The 18,520-nt window shown below is 43.4% G+C and overlaps 1 protein-coding gene across 1 annotated transcript in view; it reads left to right on the top strand.

The window, feature by feature from the left end:
* PTPRT (protein tyrosine phosphatase receptor type T) overlaps positions 1 to 18,520 on the top strand; it is a 374,586-nt gene that overhangs the window by 178,620 nt on the left and 177,446 nt on the right. Inside the window, exons 5-6 of the mRNA XM_044296567.1 lie at positions 2,994 to 3,109; positions 3,922 to 4,096. Coding sequence (XP_044152502.1) covers positions 2,994 to 3,109; positions 3,922 to 4,096 — 291 coding nt within the window. The remainder of the gene's footprint in view (positions 1 to 2,993; positions 3,110 to 3,921; positions 4,097 to 18,520) is intronic.

The following is an 18,520-nucleotide window of genomic DNA, read 5'->3' as shown; positions in this document are numbered from 1 at the left end:
ACTATGAGCTATCCTTTAAGGGTGATCTTCCTTGTGGCAGGCAAACACATCTGCTTCATTATTTGGCAGGATACTCTTATAAATAGGTTTTTCCACTATGACCCAGAAGGCTTGTGTAGTGGATAAGGACAATTATGGTCTTAATCATCCAGTTGTGTCCAGGCACTTGGAAAGCTACTCCTGGTCACTTGTGCTGATGAGGTCCATAAGCTATAGTTAGCTGTTACCCTCACTAGTCTCTCTGCATCTTGGTGTATATACTCACTGTCTGGTGCTTGGTTTCTGTAGGTATCTTCTCCAGGTTTGATCAGGGCCCAGAGCAAAGGAACACAGCTACATGGTGACTTTAGCCGGTCTCTCTCCTCCATGAACTTCCTTCTCCTCCTCTCACCAACTACAAACTAATTCCTCTCTCTACATTCTAATGTGCTCTCAGCTCGACATCCGCGACTATATATACTATGTGGTGCCAGCAACGCCGAGGGGTGAATGGATGTAAATGGACTTGCCAGCCAGATAATAGAGAATACTATACATTGCAATTCAATATATATACAGACGTGGACAAAATTGTTGGTACCCTTTGGTCAATGAAAGAAAAAGTCACAATGGTCACAGAAATAACTTTAATCTGACAAAAGTAATAATAAATTAAAATTCTATAAATGTTAACCAATGAAAGTCAGACATTGTTTTTCAACCATGCTTCAACAGAATTATGTAAAAAAATAAACTCATGAAACAGGCATGGACAAAAATGATGGTACCCCTAACTTAATATTTTGTTGCGCAACCTTTTGAGGCAATCACTGCAATCAAACGCTTCCTGTAACTGTCAATGAGACATCTGCACCTCTCAGCAGGTATTTTGGCCCACTCCTCATGAGCAAACTGCTCCAGTTGTGTCCGGTTTGAAGGGTGCCTTTTCCAGACTGCATGTTTCAGCTCCTTCCAAAGATGCTCAATAGGATTGAGGTCAGGGCTCATAGAAGGCCACTTTAGAATAGTCCAATTTTTTCCTCTTAGCCATTCTTGGGTGTTTTTAGCGGTGTGTTTTGGGTCATTGTCCTGTTGCAAGACCCATGACCTGCGACTGAGACCAAGCTTTCTGACACTGGCTAGTACATTTCTCTCTAGAATTCCTTGATAGTCTTGAGATTTCATTGTACCCTGCACAGATTCAAGACACCCTGTGCCAGACGCAGCAAAGCAGCCCCAGAACATAACAGAGCCTCCTCCATGTTTCACAGTAGGGACAGTGTTCTTTTCTTGATATGCTTCATTTTTTCGTCTGTGAACATACAGCTGATGTGCCTTGGCAAAAACTTCGATTTTTGTCTCATCTGTCCACAGGACATTCTCCCAGAAGCTTTGTGGCTTGTCAACATGTAGTTTGGCATATTCCAGTCTTGCTTTTTTATGATTCGTTTTCAACAATGGTGTCCTCCTTGGTCGTCTCCCATGTAGTCCACTTTGGCTCAAACAACGACGGATGGTGCGATCTGACACTGATGTTCCTTGAGCATGAAGTTCACCTTGAATCTCTTTAGAAGTCTTTCTAGGCTCTTTTGTTACCATTCGGATTATCCGTCTCTTAGATTTGTCATCAATTTTCCTCCTGCGGCCACGTCCAGGGAGGTTGGCTACAGTCCCATGGATCTTAAACTTATGAATAATATGTGCAACTGTACTCACAGGAACATCTAGTTGCTTGGAGATGGTCTTATAGCCTTTACCTTTAACATGCTTGTCTATAATTTTCTTTCTGATCTCTTGAGACAGCTCTTTCCTTTGCTTCCTCTGGTCCATGTCGAGTGTGGTACACACCATATCACCAAACAACACAGTGATTACCTGGAGCCATATATATAGGCCCAATGGCTGATTACAAGGTTGTAGACACCTGTGATGCTAATTAGTGGACACACCTTGAATTAACATGTCCCTTTGGTCACATTATGTTCTGTGTTTTCTAGGGGTACCATCATTTTTGTCCATGCCTGTTTCATGAGTTTATTTTTTTACATAATTCTGTTGAAGCATGGTTGAAAAACAATGTCTGACTTTCATTGGTTAACATTTATAGAATTTTAATTTATTATTACTTTTGTCAGATTAAAGTTATTTCTGTGACCATTGTGACTTTTTCTTTCATTGACCAAAGGGTACCAACAATTTTGTCCACGTCTGTATATATATTCAGATGTTTGAAGTGTCCCATTTACACACATATGTGGGACGCTGCACATTTCTTCCAGATACATTGTGCCAAGAGGTAGTTGTGTCAACAAACCACTATCGAAAGGTATTTAGGCACAGGGATAGGGCAGTGTACTATACCTTTGCCTCAAGTGAAGGAACGCCCAGCACTATGTACTTTGCAAGAGGTCTGCAAGTGAAATATGTTGAACTATATGGCTATAACTGTGAACCTGTGCCACCGGCGTCTACTTCATTAGAGTAGAGTTCAACTGGGAAGCACAAAAACAATTTTCTTTCAAATTACCAAATAATAGTAGCAATATCTTTCTCTACACATTGCTTCTTGGTTCTGTTGGCTTCTGATTTTGTAGGCCATTGCTGCCTTGTTTGTCATGCAGGGGCACACAACAGAAATGCATAGGCCGCATAAGTTCCCACATATGGCCATACTGAATTTCATGATAGGAAGATGTGAAAAACAAGAGTTACCATGTATTTCCAGATGACTGTATTTAAGATGCGTGTCCTTGTATGTGTAGTATAAACAGATAAGAGGCATGTCCCTGACATTTCTATAAATGCCTTTGCTTTTCTCTGATCTTTTTATAGTTGCCTTGAATTTGTGCCAGGCACTCGCAGAATGAGCCATAATTCTCTGCCTGTAGCTCATTTAGGAGGCTGTGCAGACAGCAGCTATACGTTTAGTCTGCTAATAACTAAACCGAGCTTGGAAACTGTTTGCTTGTTTTTTTTAAAAGGTCCCCACACTGATGTCTTTCTTTTGTGCTCAGGGAACGCTCCCCATTTCTTGCGCTTGCAGAACGTGGAGGTGAATGTTGGACAGAATGCCAGTTTTCAGTGCATCGCCGGAGGAAAATGGTCTCAACATGACAAGTTGTGGTTGCAGGTAAGAAAGACAAGACTAAGATGGCAAGATCCAGAGCAGCTACAGTGAATGCAATTTAGATGCAAATAAGTTTTGTACCATAGAGACAACCCTTGCAGTCACCTCAGGTTCAGCCAGTTCCTCTCTGAACCTGTCCAGGGCTCCCCTACTCCATTAGCATCGCAATTGTAACAAACACAATAATGGGAGAATTACTTCAAGGAGAATCCCAAAAATGAATAACTAGACCACAAAATATTTTTGCAATAAGATTTTGATCTTTCAGAACAAGATTATTGCAAGCCTGAAGTTTCCTCATTTGCGTTAGAGAGGTGGCTATATATGTGCAATCACCTTTTTACGGAAATCCAGGAACACAAGACATTGAATGCAATAATGAGCTATATGGAATTGAAGGCCACCTTTGAGGTCCTCATTATGTGGACAGTTGACCAGGTACAGTGAAACCTTTTTGACACGACCACAAAAAGTTTTATCTAAATCTAGACGGTGGGCTTCTCAAAGAAGATGAATGGTATGTTTATAACACATGGTGGAACTGAAAATCTGTCACAGGAAATCTGGTCTTGATAAGGAGGTGGTCTTCTCAAAGACGTCAACCTTCGGAGAGGTTTCACTGTAATTGGATTTATATAGTCAATGAGGTTAGGCAGACAGAACATGGCTGAGTTGGCTTTACTGTTTCACTTTTTAGCTGTTAGCAATTTTGACTTCAAGTTTATAGAAATAAAAGTGGATTAGACAAGCTGTCCTTACCTTCTTGCTGTCAGGAGCGGTGTGACTGATTGTGAGCCTTTATCTCTGTTCTGCAGCAGTGGAATGGACGCGACACAGGTCTCATGGTAACTCGTGTGGTAAATCACAGGCGATTCTCTGCCACAGTCAGCGTCGGGGACACTTCTCAGCGAAGTATAAGCAAATATCGCTGTGTCTTAAGATCAGCTGGAGGGTCTGGGGTGTCCAACTATGCAGAGCTCATTGTTAAGGGTAAGTAACTAAACCAAATACCTAATAGTAATTCTATGTAAAAGGGTAGTTTATTGTTTTCTGAAGACATTAAATGTTAATAAGCATCCAATATAAATTATACTTGTATTGAATTATTTTGTTATTTCAGGGAATAATTACATTCAGTGTCAATTTTATTCTTAAGGCATCATGCGCTGCTCCTTCACATCAGTCCCTGTACATACTGATGTCTGCAGGCGAGAAAAACAGAAACAGCGCCTTACAGACATTAGCATCACACTGTCCCCAATGGGGCTCACAATCTAAGTTCCCTATCAGTATGTCTTTGGAGTGTGGGAGGAAACTGGAGAACCCGGAGGAAACTCACGCAAACACAGGGAGAACATACAAACTCCATGCAGATGTTGCCATTGAACCTAGGACCCCAGTGCTGCAAGGTACCAGTGCTAACCACTGAGCCACCGTAGAGACCTCCCCACTCTTCCCTGACAAGTATGACAGGGGAAAGACAGATAGAACATATTGAATTTCAATGCTGATCTTATTCTCATTGGATATAAACAACAACCAGTCATCTGTCAGCAGCTTACTAGCCCCACCCCATTGACAACACATGTACGGACTGTCGAAACTGAGCATGCAAGTGTACGGGTATGACTGGAGAAGCAGCTGTTGGCCAACAAGTGTTTGAAGGTATATGGATATTTTTACTCCTTCACAGGGCCGCACAGCCAATTAGGCAAGGTGATTGCCTCATTAGGTGCGTCCCTGGATCTAAGTGGGGGGTGGTGGTTGGGCCGAGGGAAATGAGTGCTTCTGCGCATCTCTCTATATTCAACTGTATCGCTGTCCTCAGGACATCATTACAGTTGAATGCTGCAACGGAGCACGGAAGTGATGTCTCGTTGGCCTGCTGTTCCCTCTGACAGGTTTCAGGCCTAGTACCTTTAGGCCTCCTGCACATGAATGTGTGCTGCCAGTTGTCGTATTGCGCACCACATTTCTGCATCCGCAATACACGGGTGCCGTTCCGTGGGCATTCCGCATCATGGATGCGGACCCATTCACTTAAATGGGTCCGCAAATACGGAGATGCGGAATGGTGTGGAACGGAACCCTACGGAAGCACTACAGAGTGCTTCCATGGGGTTTCGTCCCGTTCTTCTGTTCCGCAAAAAGATACAACATGTGCTATCTTTTTGTGGAACGGGCAGATCACAGACCTATTAAAGTGAATGGGTCCGCGATCCGCTGTGGCTGCCCCATGGTCAGTGTACATGCATTGCGGCCCACAATTTGCGGGCCGCAGCAAGGCCACTGGGTGCACACATTCATGTGCAGGAGGCCTTAGCCTATCAGAGGCCGTCACAGTCCATGCAATGATGTCATCGTCGTCATCGAGTCTTCTGAGCCAGGAAGCATACAGTGCAGGACACAGGACGGAAGAAGCCTACACTGCATCGCTGACAGCCACATAAAGGTAAGTATTTTTTTTTTCATTTGACACTATGCTGTTTGGCCAATATGAGGAAGGGGGGGAGCACTATGGGAGTATCTACTGGAGGCTTTATATAGTGCCATTTTATACTGGCACACATTATTTGGGGGCACTATGGCGATGCGGTGAGAGGAGCACTATGGGAGCATCTACTGGGGCACTATATAGGGGTATTTTTGTACTAGCACACACAAGGGGGCAATGGCACACATTATGAGTCACATTATAAGAAGAATTATTACTACTGGGGGGCATTATGGTGAGCTTTATTACTGCTGGGGGACTACAGGGAACATGATTACTAGTATAGGGGCTATGGAAGCATTATTACTTCTGGGGCACAGCAGGGGCATTAGTACTGTTGGGGGAACTGTGGTGGCACTACTAAATGCACTCTGGCAGAGAATTATTACTATTGGTGAGACTTTTGGGAGCACTATCACTGTGGGGGCCACCCTGGCACAGCACCCTGGCATTTTTGGGTGACATTATGTTTGTGACTCTATTAGTGTCCAGGGCATTATTTGCTTGGTGCAGATATCTTTTAGGGCACTGTGTGCCAATAATTATTGAAGGGGGCCCTATCTGCATGGGAATAGTATTTTTAGGGGGACTGTTTCTCCAGTATAGTATTGGGGAGCACAGCTGAAACAGTATTGGGGGTGGCAGGATGGGGTGTTCAGAAGGTGGGAGGATGATGGAAAAGTTTGAAACTAAAATATCTGTCAAGCTCTGCAGAGACGAGACGTGGATGAAAGAAATCACCATGGCGGTCTGGTCTGAAAGGAGAAGATGAGGAAAGAGAACATCTATATATTCAAACTGAAAAGAATGGCGTGGTATTAGCAGGAGGTGCTCAAACCCACATGCATATATATATAGGGGAGCAAATCCTGCACTTGTGGCCCGTTGCTAATGGCGATCCCCAGCAAAAATGCATACAGTGGAGGATGCCCGCAGCGAACCACAAGTACCACAATATACATCTTACACAAGGTAGCAATTATGTGGATGTGATAATCAATATAACAATATAACAAAATAATAGCAAAGACAGGTGCACTCTGCGGTCTTACTAAACCCTCAAACTGATTTTAAAATTGAGAGATTAGTCAACATGTCCTACGGTGTAGGACATGTCTAAGCCCGGGCACCACGCCAAGGTTTCTCAAGTAGCCCGGGACCTAACACTCTCCTACCTGAGCCGTATGGGCAATACCAGGAGCCAGTGGGCAAATTACAGGAGCATGAGGCCGACTCACAAACAACTCACCAGTTACCTCCATCATGAGAACATCTACATCAAAGGAGATGTCACTGAATGTAAGATCTATGTGAATTGTATTACCCTGTATGTTTGGTAGTGCTGTATGTAATGTTAAGAGGGAAGACGTTAGGTTGCTAATTTGGCAAGGCAGGAGGAGGCGCCGTTTCAATTTTCACCTCAGACAACAGAAAGGCTAGGTGCACCTCGTCGCCTCCATTCATAGCTCTAAAGCTGCAAGGCAACAGCGCTCACCACTCAGCTTCCATTACACCCACCAATATTATACGTTCCTTGTTGTAATGCCAAGAAGTTGGATGCAGAACCTGTAGGTGAGTTTTACTAGCTGCATTCATGCACATGGCTTCATTAGTGAGGTGATGTTATCTTGGTAGAATTGTTTTATTTCACAATACTTCTTCATCAAAATGAGTTATAAGAGAGATGCCATCTTCAGGCCTTCTTTTCTTTTTTGTAGTTGATTAAAAAAATGTCCCTTTCCTTGTAGCAATGAACAATGGTAAATATAAACTATGGGTCCATTTCAAAAATTTGGTTAAACGTAGTGGCCAATCTAGTCATATGCATTACTCATGCTCCTCTCCATGTGACATCCCAGTGGTGCTCTTTCCTTGCTCACAATATTAGTTTTTTTCAACATTTGTACTATCATATAGAATTATTTCCAACATATCTCACTGTATCTTTATTCTTCTCTTTAAGAGGAATATGTCCTCACTTGGTGTTCAACATTTGCTTCTATCTTTAGAATCACCTTTCTAACACTTGCTCCTCCAGGAGCATCACCTATATCTCGATGTTTCCTGGTTTTCTCCTGTCGCTCCGTCTCTCTGGGACCCTGTTGTCTTTATTTTAGACAGTGTGTAAGTCCCAGCAGGTATCTAGAAGCCTCCTTCCCTCCTGCTGTCTTCTCACTTCCATCTTGTATCTCCAACTGTGTGTTACTGTCTTATTATTATTGTCTTCATTTTCTTCACAGCCCTCCTACTGTCTTTTTAGATTTAATCTAACACTTCAGCCCTGGAAAAGTTGGTCACAGGTAGAGAGGATTGACAATGTATTTACTGAGGTATTAGTAAAAATGGTATTATATAAGTTTTTTTTTAGAACGGAGAGCATTAAAGAGGTTTTGCAGGCTAAAACACTAATGGCCAATAAAGATGGCCTTGCGGTTCGCCCGGCGGTCGTTTCGCAGCGAACTATGCGCGTTCGCGATTCGCCGAACATATGGCGATGTCCGCCAACGCCATATTCTTTTGCATTGCGAGGAACTTTGACCCATGACACACACATCAGATGGGACAGGACAGCCAATTGAGATGTTTCAGCACATGGACACACCCCCACCCTATAACAGAACCCAATCTGGCAGCCATTTTACATTCAGTCTTTTGCCAGTGTAGGGAGAGGTTGCTGTGTGGAGCAGGGACAGGCTGTTAGGGACCCTAAATGCTAGAAAAATAGGGCCACAAAAGTTCTTTTAAAAGGATTCTGTCACCTCTTTTTACCCTATAGAGATGCGGACATGGACGGATAGATCGTCGCTAGCTTGTCTGCAATATACCTGTCCATTATCTCTGAGTGGTTTTATTGAGTGTAAAAAAACACTCCTTCACAGGGGGGCATGGCTGGGCTCCAGAACGGTTAGTACAGCCCCTTGGGCTCCTTACCAGGCTGATTTACATATATATAAAATCATTTTTTGCACTCAATAAAACCACTCAGATATGGGACAGGTATATTGCAGACATGCTAGCGGCGATCTAGCCGTGCATGTCTGCATCTCTATAGGGTAAAAAGAGGTGACAGAATCTCTTTAAGGACTGGTTTAGGTGTGCTATCGATAGGTGTGACATACTGAGGGGTGTAATATACTTATAATATACTTTCTAACATAGAAAGTATATTATAGTGCAATTGTATTGTGCAGCAGTTGTGTGCAGTTCTTCTGCGATACTGCAGGTATATAGAGGGACATACGCTATTGGAACAACTAACTGCAACTGGTGTGATATACCTGTTGCCCCCAAAAAACTGATTGAGGGGTGTGACATTCCTATAATATACTTTCTAACATAGAAATCATGTAGTGCATTTGTATTGTGCAGTATTTGTGTGCTGTTCTGCAGCGATACCGCAGGTATATAGAGGGACAAGCGCTATTGGAACAACTATTTGCAACGGGGGTGATATACCTGTTGCCCCCCAAAAAATGATTGAGGGGTGAAATATACCTGCTTTTACAAAATACTGATTAAGAAGTTTGATATACCTGCTTCCTTACAAAATACTGATTAAGAAGTTTGATATACCTGCTTCCACAAAATACTGATTGAGGGGTGCGATATGCCTGTTTCCACAAAATACTGATTGAGGGGTGAGATATACCTGCTTCCACAAAATACAGATTGAGGGGTGCGATATACCTGCTTTCACCAAATATTGATTTAGGGGTTCTATATACCTGCTTCCACAACATACAGATTGAGGGGTGCGATATACCTCTTTCCACAAAATACTGATTAAGGGGTTTTTATATACCTGCTTCCACAAAATACTGATTGAGTGGTGCAATATACATGCTTCCACAAAATATTGATTAAGGGGTAGAGATGGCCTTGCGGTTCCCCCGGCGGTCGGTTCACAGGGAACTTTGAGCATTCGTGATTCGCCGAACATGCGAACATATGGCGATATTCACGCCCTCCATAATCTTTTATATTGTAAAGAAGTTTGACCCATGACATATCCATCAGGTGGTACAGGACAGCCAATTGAAGAGTTTCAGCACATGGACATACCCCCTACCTTATAAATAGACCTGATCTGGCCGCCATTTTACATTCAGTCTTTTGTCAGTGTAGGGAAAGGTTGCTGTGTGGAGCAGGGACAGACTGTTAGGGACAAAAACGCTATCAAATAGGTCCACAAAAGTCCTTTTCAGGACTTGTATAGGTGTGCAGTACAGAGGGGTGTAATAAACTTCTAATATAACATAGAAAGCATATTATAGCGGATTTGTTTTGTGCAGCAGTGGTGGTGAGCGGTTCTGCAGCGATACTGCAGCTACATAGAGTGACAAACGCAATTAGAAAAAATAATTATAGCTGGTGTGATATACCAGTTTCCCCCCAAAAAAACTGATAGAAGCAGGGTGTTATATTTACCAATAATATACTTTGTATATAGTGCATTTGGTTACTGCAGCATTTGTTTGCGGTTTTGCTGTGTTCCCTCTGCTACACACAGTGACAAACGGTATTGGAAAAAATAATTATAACTGGTGTGATATACCAGTTGAACCCCAAAACAACTGATTAAAGCAGGGTGTTATATACCTTCTTCCACAAATACTGCTCTTCTATAGAGACTTTTGTCACAGGGTCATTAAAAAAATGACAGGCAAAGGAAGAGGCAGGCCCTTCCGCAGGGGTGCTAGGGGTCGGGCTGGAGCACAGGGCTAGAGCCTGAGTGGGAAGTTGCAGAAGGTGCGTGCGATTACGTTAAAGGATGCACCAGACTTGGTTGAGTGGCTCACTCAGCCGTCCGCTTATGCACCCTCCTCATCCTCTCTATCTGCACCCTCTTCACTCTCTGCTGTGTGCACCCCCAAAGACACCACCACCAACACCACCATATCTCCCACGCTCGAGTCAGAGTAATTGTTTTCCGATTCATTCCAAGACATTTCCGATGCGCAGCCATTCTTGGCATTGGATCAGGAATACAGGGTAGCAACGGCCGCCACCCAGCAGTCTGATAACAGTACCCAGATAAGCCCAAGGAGGTTGGTCCCCGCTGTTGCTGCTTAGTCCGTGATTTCCAATATTAGTAGTGGGGAAGGTGACGATGATGACGTGTCGCTTTTTTTAACGTGTCCGCTGCTGACAATAGTGTTGCCATCTGCAGCCTGTGTTGCCAATGCATAAGTCGTGGTAAGCCAAACACTCACCTTGGGATGACCGCCTTAAGAAGGCACCTGGCCTCCCATCACCGAGCCCAGTGGGAGCAATGCCGTCAGAACCCACAAAGCCACACTCCCTGTGATCCACGTCCTGCCTCTTCTCCTTCTCCTTCCCCTCTTCCTCCCAATTGTCCTCCACTCCACCTTCCACTGTGCCATCCTCGTGTTTATCTGGCAAAAGGCAGGCTTCCGTGGCCCAAATGTTCGAGTGTAAACCGATGATGACGCCGGATAACCCTCTTGCCCAACGGCTGACCGCTGGCTTGTCGGAACTGCTAGCCTGCCAACTAATGCCATATAAACTGGTGGACTCGCAGGCCTTTAGAAAATTTGTGGCCATTGGCACACCGCAATAAAAAGTCCCTGGAAGGAAATATTTCTCCCAGAAGGGCATCCCAGAGCTATATGGCCACGTTCAGCAGCAAGTGAATATATCTCTGGCACACAGTGTCGGTGCCAAGATAAATCTGACCACAGACACGTGGTCTAGCAAACACGGGCAGGGAAGGTACATAACTTTTACTGCCCACTGGGTGAAGCTTCTGACAGCCGTCAAGCATGCAACCCGTGGCACCCGTGTAGACTTGGTGTTACCGCCACAGATTGCATGCAGACCTGCCTCTTCTTTAAATCCTCCTACTCCATCCTCCCTCTCCTCCTTGGCTGACTCCTCCTTTTTTGCTGCTACCAACTTTTCCGCTGCACCCCCCAAGATCCGATTCCCCAGAACCTATTCGACGTGCCAGGTGAGACGTTGCCATGCTGTGCTGCGTCTGTTGTGCCTGGAAGCCAAGAGCCACACCGGTCCTGCACTCCTTTCAGCTTTGCGGTCACAGGCAGATCAGTGGCTAACCCTGCTCAATTTGACAGTTGGTAAAGTGGTGTGCGATAACGGTGCCAATCTGCTGAGCACACTGAAACAGGACAAAATGACACACGTTTGCACGTCCTGAACTTAGTCAAGCAGCGATTCATTGCCAAATACCCCAGGGTCCAGGACGTCTTGCGGCAGGCCAGGAAAATCTCTGGCCATTTCATAAGATCTTACACGGCCATGGCTTGCCTTGCTGACATTCAGCGGTGACACAACCTGCCCATCAGATGTCTGATTTGTGACTGCCCGAAGCGATGGAACTCCATCTTGTATATGCTTGATAGTCTGCTCCAGCAGAAACGTGCAGTTAATGACTACCTGTGCAAACTCTGCGGCAGGACAGGTTCTGGGGAGCTTGTATTTTTTTCACAGCGCCAGTGGCTGCTCATGCGCGACGCATGCAGACTTCTGCGGCTATTTGATGAGATCACCAAACTGGTCAGTTGCAGCCAGGGCACCATCAGTGACATCATACCTTACACCTTCTTTCTGGAGCGTGCATTGTGTCGTGTCATTGATCAAGCCATCGAGAAGCAGAATCAGGAAGATGAGGAAGTCGCAATGCTGGATGAATTCCCGGGGGGCTATACCATTTAAGACAAGTCAACAACAGGAGTCTGAAGAGGAGTCAGTTGAGGATGGTGTCGGGGCGGAGGAGGAGCAAGAAGAGCATGCTTTAAATGTTTCTGGGATCCCTGGTGTTGTCCGTGGATGGGGGGAGGAGAACGACATTATCCTGGATGATGAAGCAGGAGCCAGGCCACTCCACCGCTTCCAGTTTAGTGCAAATGGGGGCCTTCATGCTCCAGTGTTTGAAGAGGAACCTCAGTATAAAAATCATAAAGGGCAAGGACCAGTACTGGGTGGCAATGTACTTAGACTCCCGGTACAAACACAAAATGGCGGACATGTTACCAGCATCACAGAGGGCTGTCAGAATGCAGCACTTCCAGGCCTTGCTTCGAGAAATGCTTCATTCTGCTTTTGCGGGCGCTGGCAAAGGAATTTCCACTCACATAGAAACAGTTGCGGGTACCAATCCAACAGCGCATGCGCATGGAAGAAGGGGGCGGTTTGAAGATGTGCTGGTCACTTCGGATATAAGATCATTCTTAAAGCCAACCCATCGACAGCCTTCCACCAGATCCAGCCTCAGGGAACGCCTAGACCGACAGGTGTCCGACTACATCGGGTTAACGGCCGATGTGGACGCTCTGAGAAGCGAGGAACCCCTGGACTACTGGGTGTGCAGGTTTGATCTGTGGCCAGAACTGGCACAACTGTTGGCTTGCCCCTCGTTGAGTGTCCTGTTCGAAAGGACATTCAGCGCAGCAGGGGGGATCGTGACCGATAAGCGCACTCGTCTGGATCACAAAGTGTGGACTACCTCACATTTCTAAAAATTAATGAGGCATGGATCTCGGAGGAATTCAACACCTGTGACGACCACGTGTAATTGAATTTCCTCATGGCAGCCCACACATATCCGCCACCACCCATAACAAAGAATTGTCCTTGTCTTATGTATATGCAGCAGAATAAAAGGCCTTTTCTGTCAGGTAAATGCCTAATTTTTGGGGCCTCTACTCCAGTGGCCTACAGTAAAATTGCTTTACAGTGACCGCCTAATGTACCTCCAGACACATAATTACTTGTTCTTTTCTGTCCGGTGAATGCCTAATTTTTGGTGCCTGTACTGGCCTAAAGTAAAAAAGTTATCCAGTGACCATCTAATATACCTCCAGCCACATAATCACTTGTTCTTTTCTGTCATGCAAATGCCTAATTTTTGGGGCCTGTATTCCCATGGCCTAAAATAAAAAAAAATTAGGCTCCAGCAGGGCACATTTTTGAGAGTCTCCCTTTAAGATGCATAAAAATGGCCCTTGATTAAAGTGAATGGGGCCACCCACGAACGCTCGGTTCGCGAACATCTGATTGCGAATGCGCGTTCGCAAAACATCCCGGCCGATGTTCGTCCATCACTAATGGCCAAATCTTAGGGTAGTTCCCACTGTTTTATTTGTTGGAGTCTAACCCCTGTGACCCCTTCCTATCAAAGCTAAGCTATAATACCAGGTAGTTCTGCAGATACATGCAATGTTCCTAGGTACATTTAAATTATATTGATCTGATAACCATTGGGGATCCAGGAGGTCAAACTCCAATTGAAACTTTGGATGGGCCATTCATTTTAGCCCTCGAAAACCTCCTGGGCACTTTACACCTATTGTATCACTGCCCTCACCCCCTATAGATTGTGTGCCCTTACTGATGTCTTATTACTTATATTCTAGTAGCTTCCAACTATTTTAAATACTATGGGGCACATTTATTAATACCTCTACATAACTTTGGCTTATCCACCACCGATTCTAAATATAAGACGCTTCCTTGCTGTCTTACATTTTGACCATTTTCTATGCCTAAACTAGGCCTGTCCCCTTCCCCGCCTGTGCAAAGCCCAATTTTTTAGACCTTGCATGAGCGGGGAAGAAGTCGCAGATTCTGCCGCAACATGGTGTGCGACAGAATCTGTTCCAGATATATGCCACAAAAACATACATCTGTTGACTCCCTATACATTTGCAAGAAAAAGTATGTGAACCCTTTGAAATGATATGGATTTCTGCACAAATTGGTCATAAAATGTGATCTGATCTTCATCTAAGTCACAACAATGGACAATCACAGTCTGCTTAAACTAATAACACACAAATAATTAAATGTTACCATGTTTTCATTGAACACACCATGTAAACATTCACAGTGCAGGTGGAAAAAGTAAGTGAACCTCTAGACTAATGACATCTCCAAAAGCTAATTGGAATGAGGTGTCAGCCAACCGGAGTCCAATCAATGAGATGAGATTGGAGGTGTTGATTACAGCTGCCCTATAAAAACACACACCAGTTCTGGGTTTGCTTTTAACAAGAAGCATTGCCTGATGTCAATGATGCCTCGCACAAAAGAGCTCTCAGAAGACCTACGATTAAGAATTGTTGACTTGCATAAAGCTGGAAAGGGTTATAAAAGTATCTCCAAAAACCTTGCTGTTCATCAGTCCACAGTAAGACAAATGGAGAAAGTTCAGCACTGCTGCTACTCTCCCTAGGCGTGGCCGTCCTGTAAAAGATTACTGCAAGAGCACAGCGCAGACTGCTCAATGAGCTGAAGAAGAATCCTAGAGTGTCAGCTAAAGACTTACAAAAGTCTCTGGCATATGCTAACATCCCTGGATTTCATGGGAGGATACCACAGAGGAAGCCACTGCTGTCCCAAAAAAAACATTGCTGCACGGCTACAGTTTGCACAAGAGCACCTGGATGTTCTACAGCAGTACTGGCAAAATATTCTGTGGACAGATGAAACCAAAGTTGAGTTGTTTGTAAGAAACACACAACACTATGTGTAGAGAAAAAGAGGCACAGCACAACCAACATCAAAACCTCATACCAACTGTGATGTATGGTGGTGGGGGCATCATGGTTTGGGGCTGCTTGGATTGCTATCATCGAAGGAAAAATTAATTCCCAAGTTTATCAAGACATTTTGCAGGAGAACTTAAGGCCATCTGTTCACCAGCTAAAGCTCAACAGAAGAGGGGTGTTGCAACAGGACAACAACCCAAAGCATAGAAGTAAATCAACAACAGAATGGCTTAAACAGAAGAAAATACGCCTTCTGGAGTGGCCCAGTCAGAGTCCTGACCTCAACCCGATTGAGATTCTGTGGCATGACCTCAAGAAAGCGATTCACACCAGACATCCCAAGAATATTGTTGAACTGAAACAGTTTTTTAAAGAGAAATGGTCAAGAATTACTCCTGACCGTTGTGCACGTCTGATCTGCAACTACAGGAAACGTTTGGTTGAAGTTATTACTGCTCTGCAGGTCTTGTTATTGTTGAAGGACCTGCCTTATATGCTCACATGAGCAGATTATGCAGCTCCTCAAGCTAGTGAATGGAACTGGGGAGCTCCATGGAAAAGTAGCTGGTGAACCACTATTTAAGTGTCCAAGGTCTGCATTTGTTTTAGGGGGTCTGTTCTGGGTGTCTGTATTCATTGTATCTATATTTGTTTAGAGGGTCTGGTTCTGTATTTATTTAGATGGTCTGTATTTCTTCAAAGGGGCTTATCTGATTCTGGAGTATGTATTTATGCAGGGGTCTGTACTCTGGGATTTGGTAGGCAAATTGGGAATTTTATGGGATTGCTTTTTGGATTTTGGTAGTATAACTTTTACTGCGCTCTATGATTGACACAATAGCTTTATTCCTCTTGTCAGTACAATTATTCAATTATGGCAATATAAATGTATATAGTTTTTTATGTTCTACTAATTTTACGAAATAAAAAAAAACAGAAATTACCTTATGTCGCCATATTCTAACATCTACAGCTTTTTTATTTTTGTCAATGGAACAGCATGAAAAATTGACAATGGGATTTTATGGTATTTACCATAATAAATAACATCATATTCTGATATTTTATGATAGTTTAATAGTTTAGTTATTTATTAGATCTGATGTGTAAACTTATTTTGGTGTCTAGTCTGTATTTATTTAGAGGTGTTGGATGCCCTTAATGATTTGCCTATGTTTACTGATTACCATTTTGAAAACCATAATTGTCCATCAGATTTGTAACGCTAGTTGTAAATTCATTCATATTCAGCTTGTAGAACTTGTCACAGTCCACATCTGAGTTATGCAGCTATTTTATCTGGGTATGAATAATTATGAGTTTTTCAGTCAGACGCTCAAGAGACACAAAATAAGAGCATTCTATATCACAGCCGATACGGCCAACCAAGTCTTGTAGTGTAGTTCCCTGATTTATTAATGGAAAAACAGACAAGCGAGGTAGAGTTATGTGATGTGATGTTTCATGGGTACATTAACATATAAGCTTTAGTATTTATTAGAAGTTATGAAAGAGTCAATTTGTCTCATCTGTGATACAGTGACAGTCTCTGAAGGATTGTTAGCCGCTAGGAAGGTTCTTCCACTTTGCAGAGCTTGGCCTTGTGGAAAACCCCTAGGATAGAGTTGGGATCTGTGAATTTGTTCTTAATTTTGAGACCCTGGGGTGGGGACACAGCTGGGACAAAGAGACAGACGTCACTCAGCTCTGACAAGATAGTTAGCACATGACAAACCGTTCCTTCCTCTCCTCTAATTGTAAAACCAGCAATTATACACAGTAATTTTAGAAATATCACAAAATTGTGCCTAATTTAGCAAGATACAAAGGAGAAGAAGGCAATAAAACTGTGTTTTGCCAGGTGCTAACTCTGCACTACAAGGAAAAATTCCAATATGCCTGTTTTTTCCTTCCTTATATGGACTGTTAACATACGTATATACCTGATGCTATAATAAAAGGACCACCTTCTTTTGGTTCTGTCCAAGAGTTTCCTGTAAGAAGCAATTTGAAGCCCCCTCTATATAAGATATGAAGATAAAAACAGAATATTTATAGGCAAGTAGACTAATCATCTAATTAAAGAGGCTATCACATGAAGACCACCAGTTTTATAAGCTGCTTTTCCAATTTTATCCATATAGAAAGCATTAATTGGCATCACATTTCCTCTGTAGTAGTCAAAATGTAAATGAATGGTCGACCATCTAATTCGGGAAAGGTCAACCAGAGCTTAAGAGCTGCTGTTGGCTACTCTCCACTCTGGCTAATTGGAGAGGGCTTTGAAGGGTTCCTATAGGGTATATGAAAAAGGTGGTCTTAGTAAGAGCAAGTTCATATCAACATTATGAATTCCGTTATTGTTTTCTGTTACAGCATGGTTATAACCGGAAAATAACAGAATTTGTAAGATAGATTTTCTGTTATAACTAGAATTTTCAAAAATTCTATTTGCCAGTTCGCCAAATTTTTGGGGAAATAATAAATTTGCGCCGAATTACATTAAAAACGGCTATTACCTGGCTGCAGAGAACTTTCATAGTGGTGTAGAACACTGTGCCTTGCAGTAACACACATAGGGAGTCTGCTGTGGTAGTGAAATAATACTGTGAGTCCGTATGACATGCAGATGACAGGCGTCGCTCTTAGAATCACAGCATACTTCACTTTTTTGGACAGTCATGGGGCCAAAACTGACCAAATAACTCAAGTGTGAACTCAGCCTGATTCCACATAGATGCCTACAGAACCTGTTCTATTAAACGCTTATACAAGTAGAGCCCCCCAACAGAGTGGAGAGGGTGTCAGCAGTAAGTTTGTGTTGAAGTCACAGATTATTTTACCCTTCCTCTGATCCGTCAGAACAATAACCTAATGAACCGAATTCCATTACCCTTTCATTGTTTAAATTTTTTATTTGAAACATTCTTTTTCTGGAAAATTGATGGGTGATTGTGCTGTATGGACCGAATTACATCGTCGTGGGTCCAGCAGCAAACATAATGAAAGCGCTGATGACAACACTCCAGCAGACTTTGTCTTTACCATCTATTCACAATTAAATCAAGCAGCTTCAGTAAGTTTTAAATATTCATGTTATCATTGACTGCCGGACCCCTGCGCTGATCGGACGAGCACAGCTTCTTCACTTGCGCGATCAGCCCGCCGTACATGTACAGTGCTGGTACTTAAGGGGTTAAATCACGCACCTTCAGTAAGTTGAAAATATTCATGTGTTTTTATCTGCTCCGTCAGCATTTGATCTCCACAGCACACAAGACATGACAGGAGAGCCTCTGCTTTAGAGTCCAAGTCCAGTTTCTTAAGATCAGGAGTGCCATCAGAATTATGTATAACAATCTTGCTCCCTGTGCAAAGCCATAACAAAAG

Source organism: Bufo gargarizans, chromosome 6 (assembly GCF_014858855.1).
Source record: "Bufo gargarizans isolate SCDJY-AF-19 chromosome 6, ASM1485885v1, whole genome shotgun sequence".
NCBI lineage: Eukaryota > Metazoa > Chordata > Amphibia > Anura > Bufonidae > Bufo > Bufo gargarizans.
This window is presented reverse-complemented; position numbering and strand designations above follow the sequence as displayed.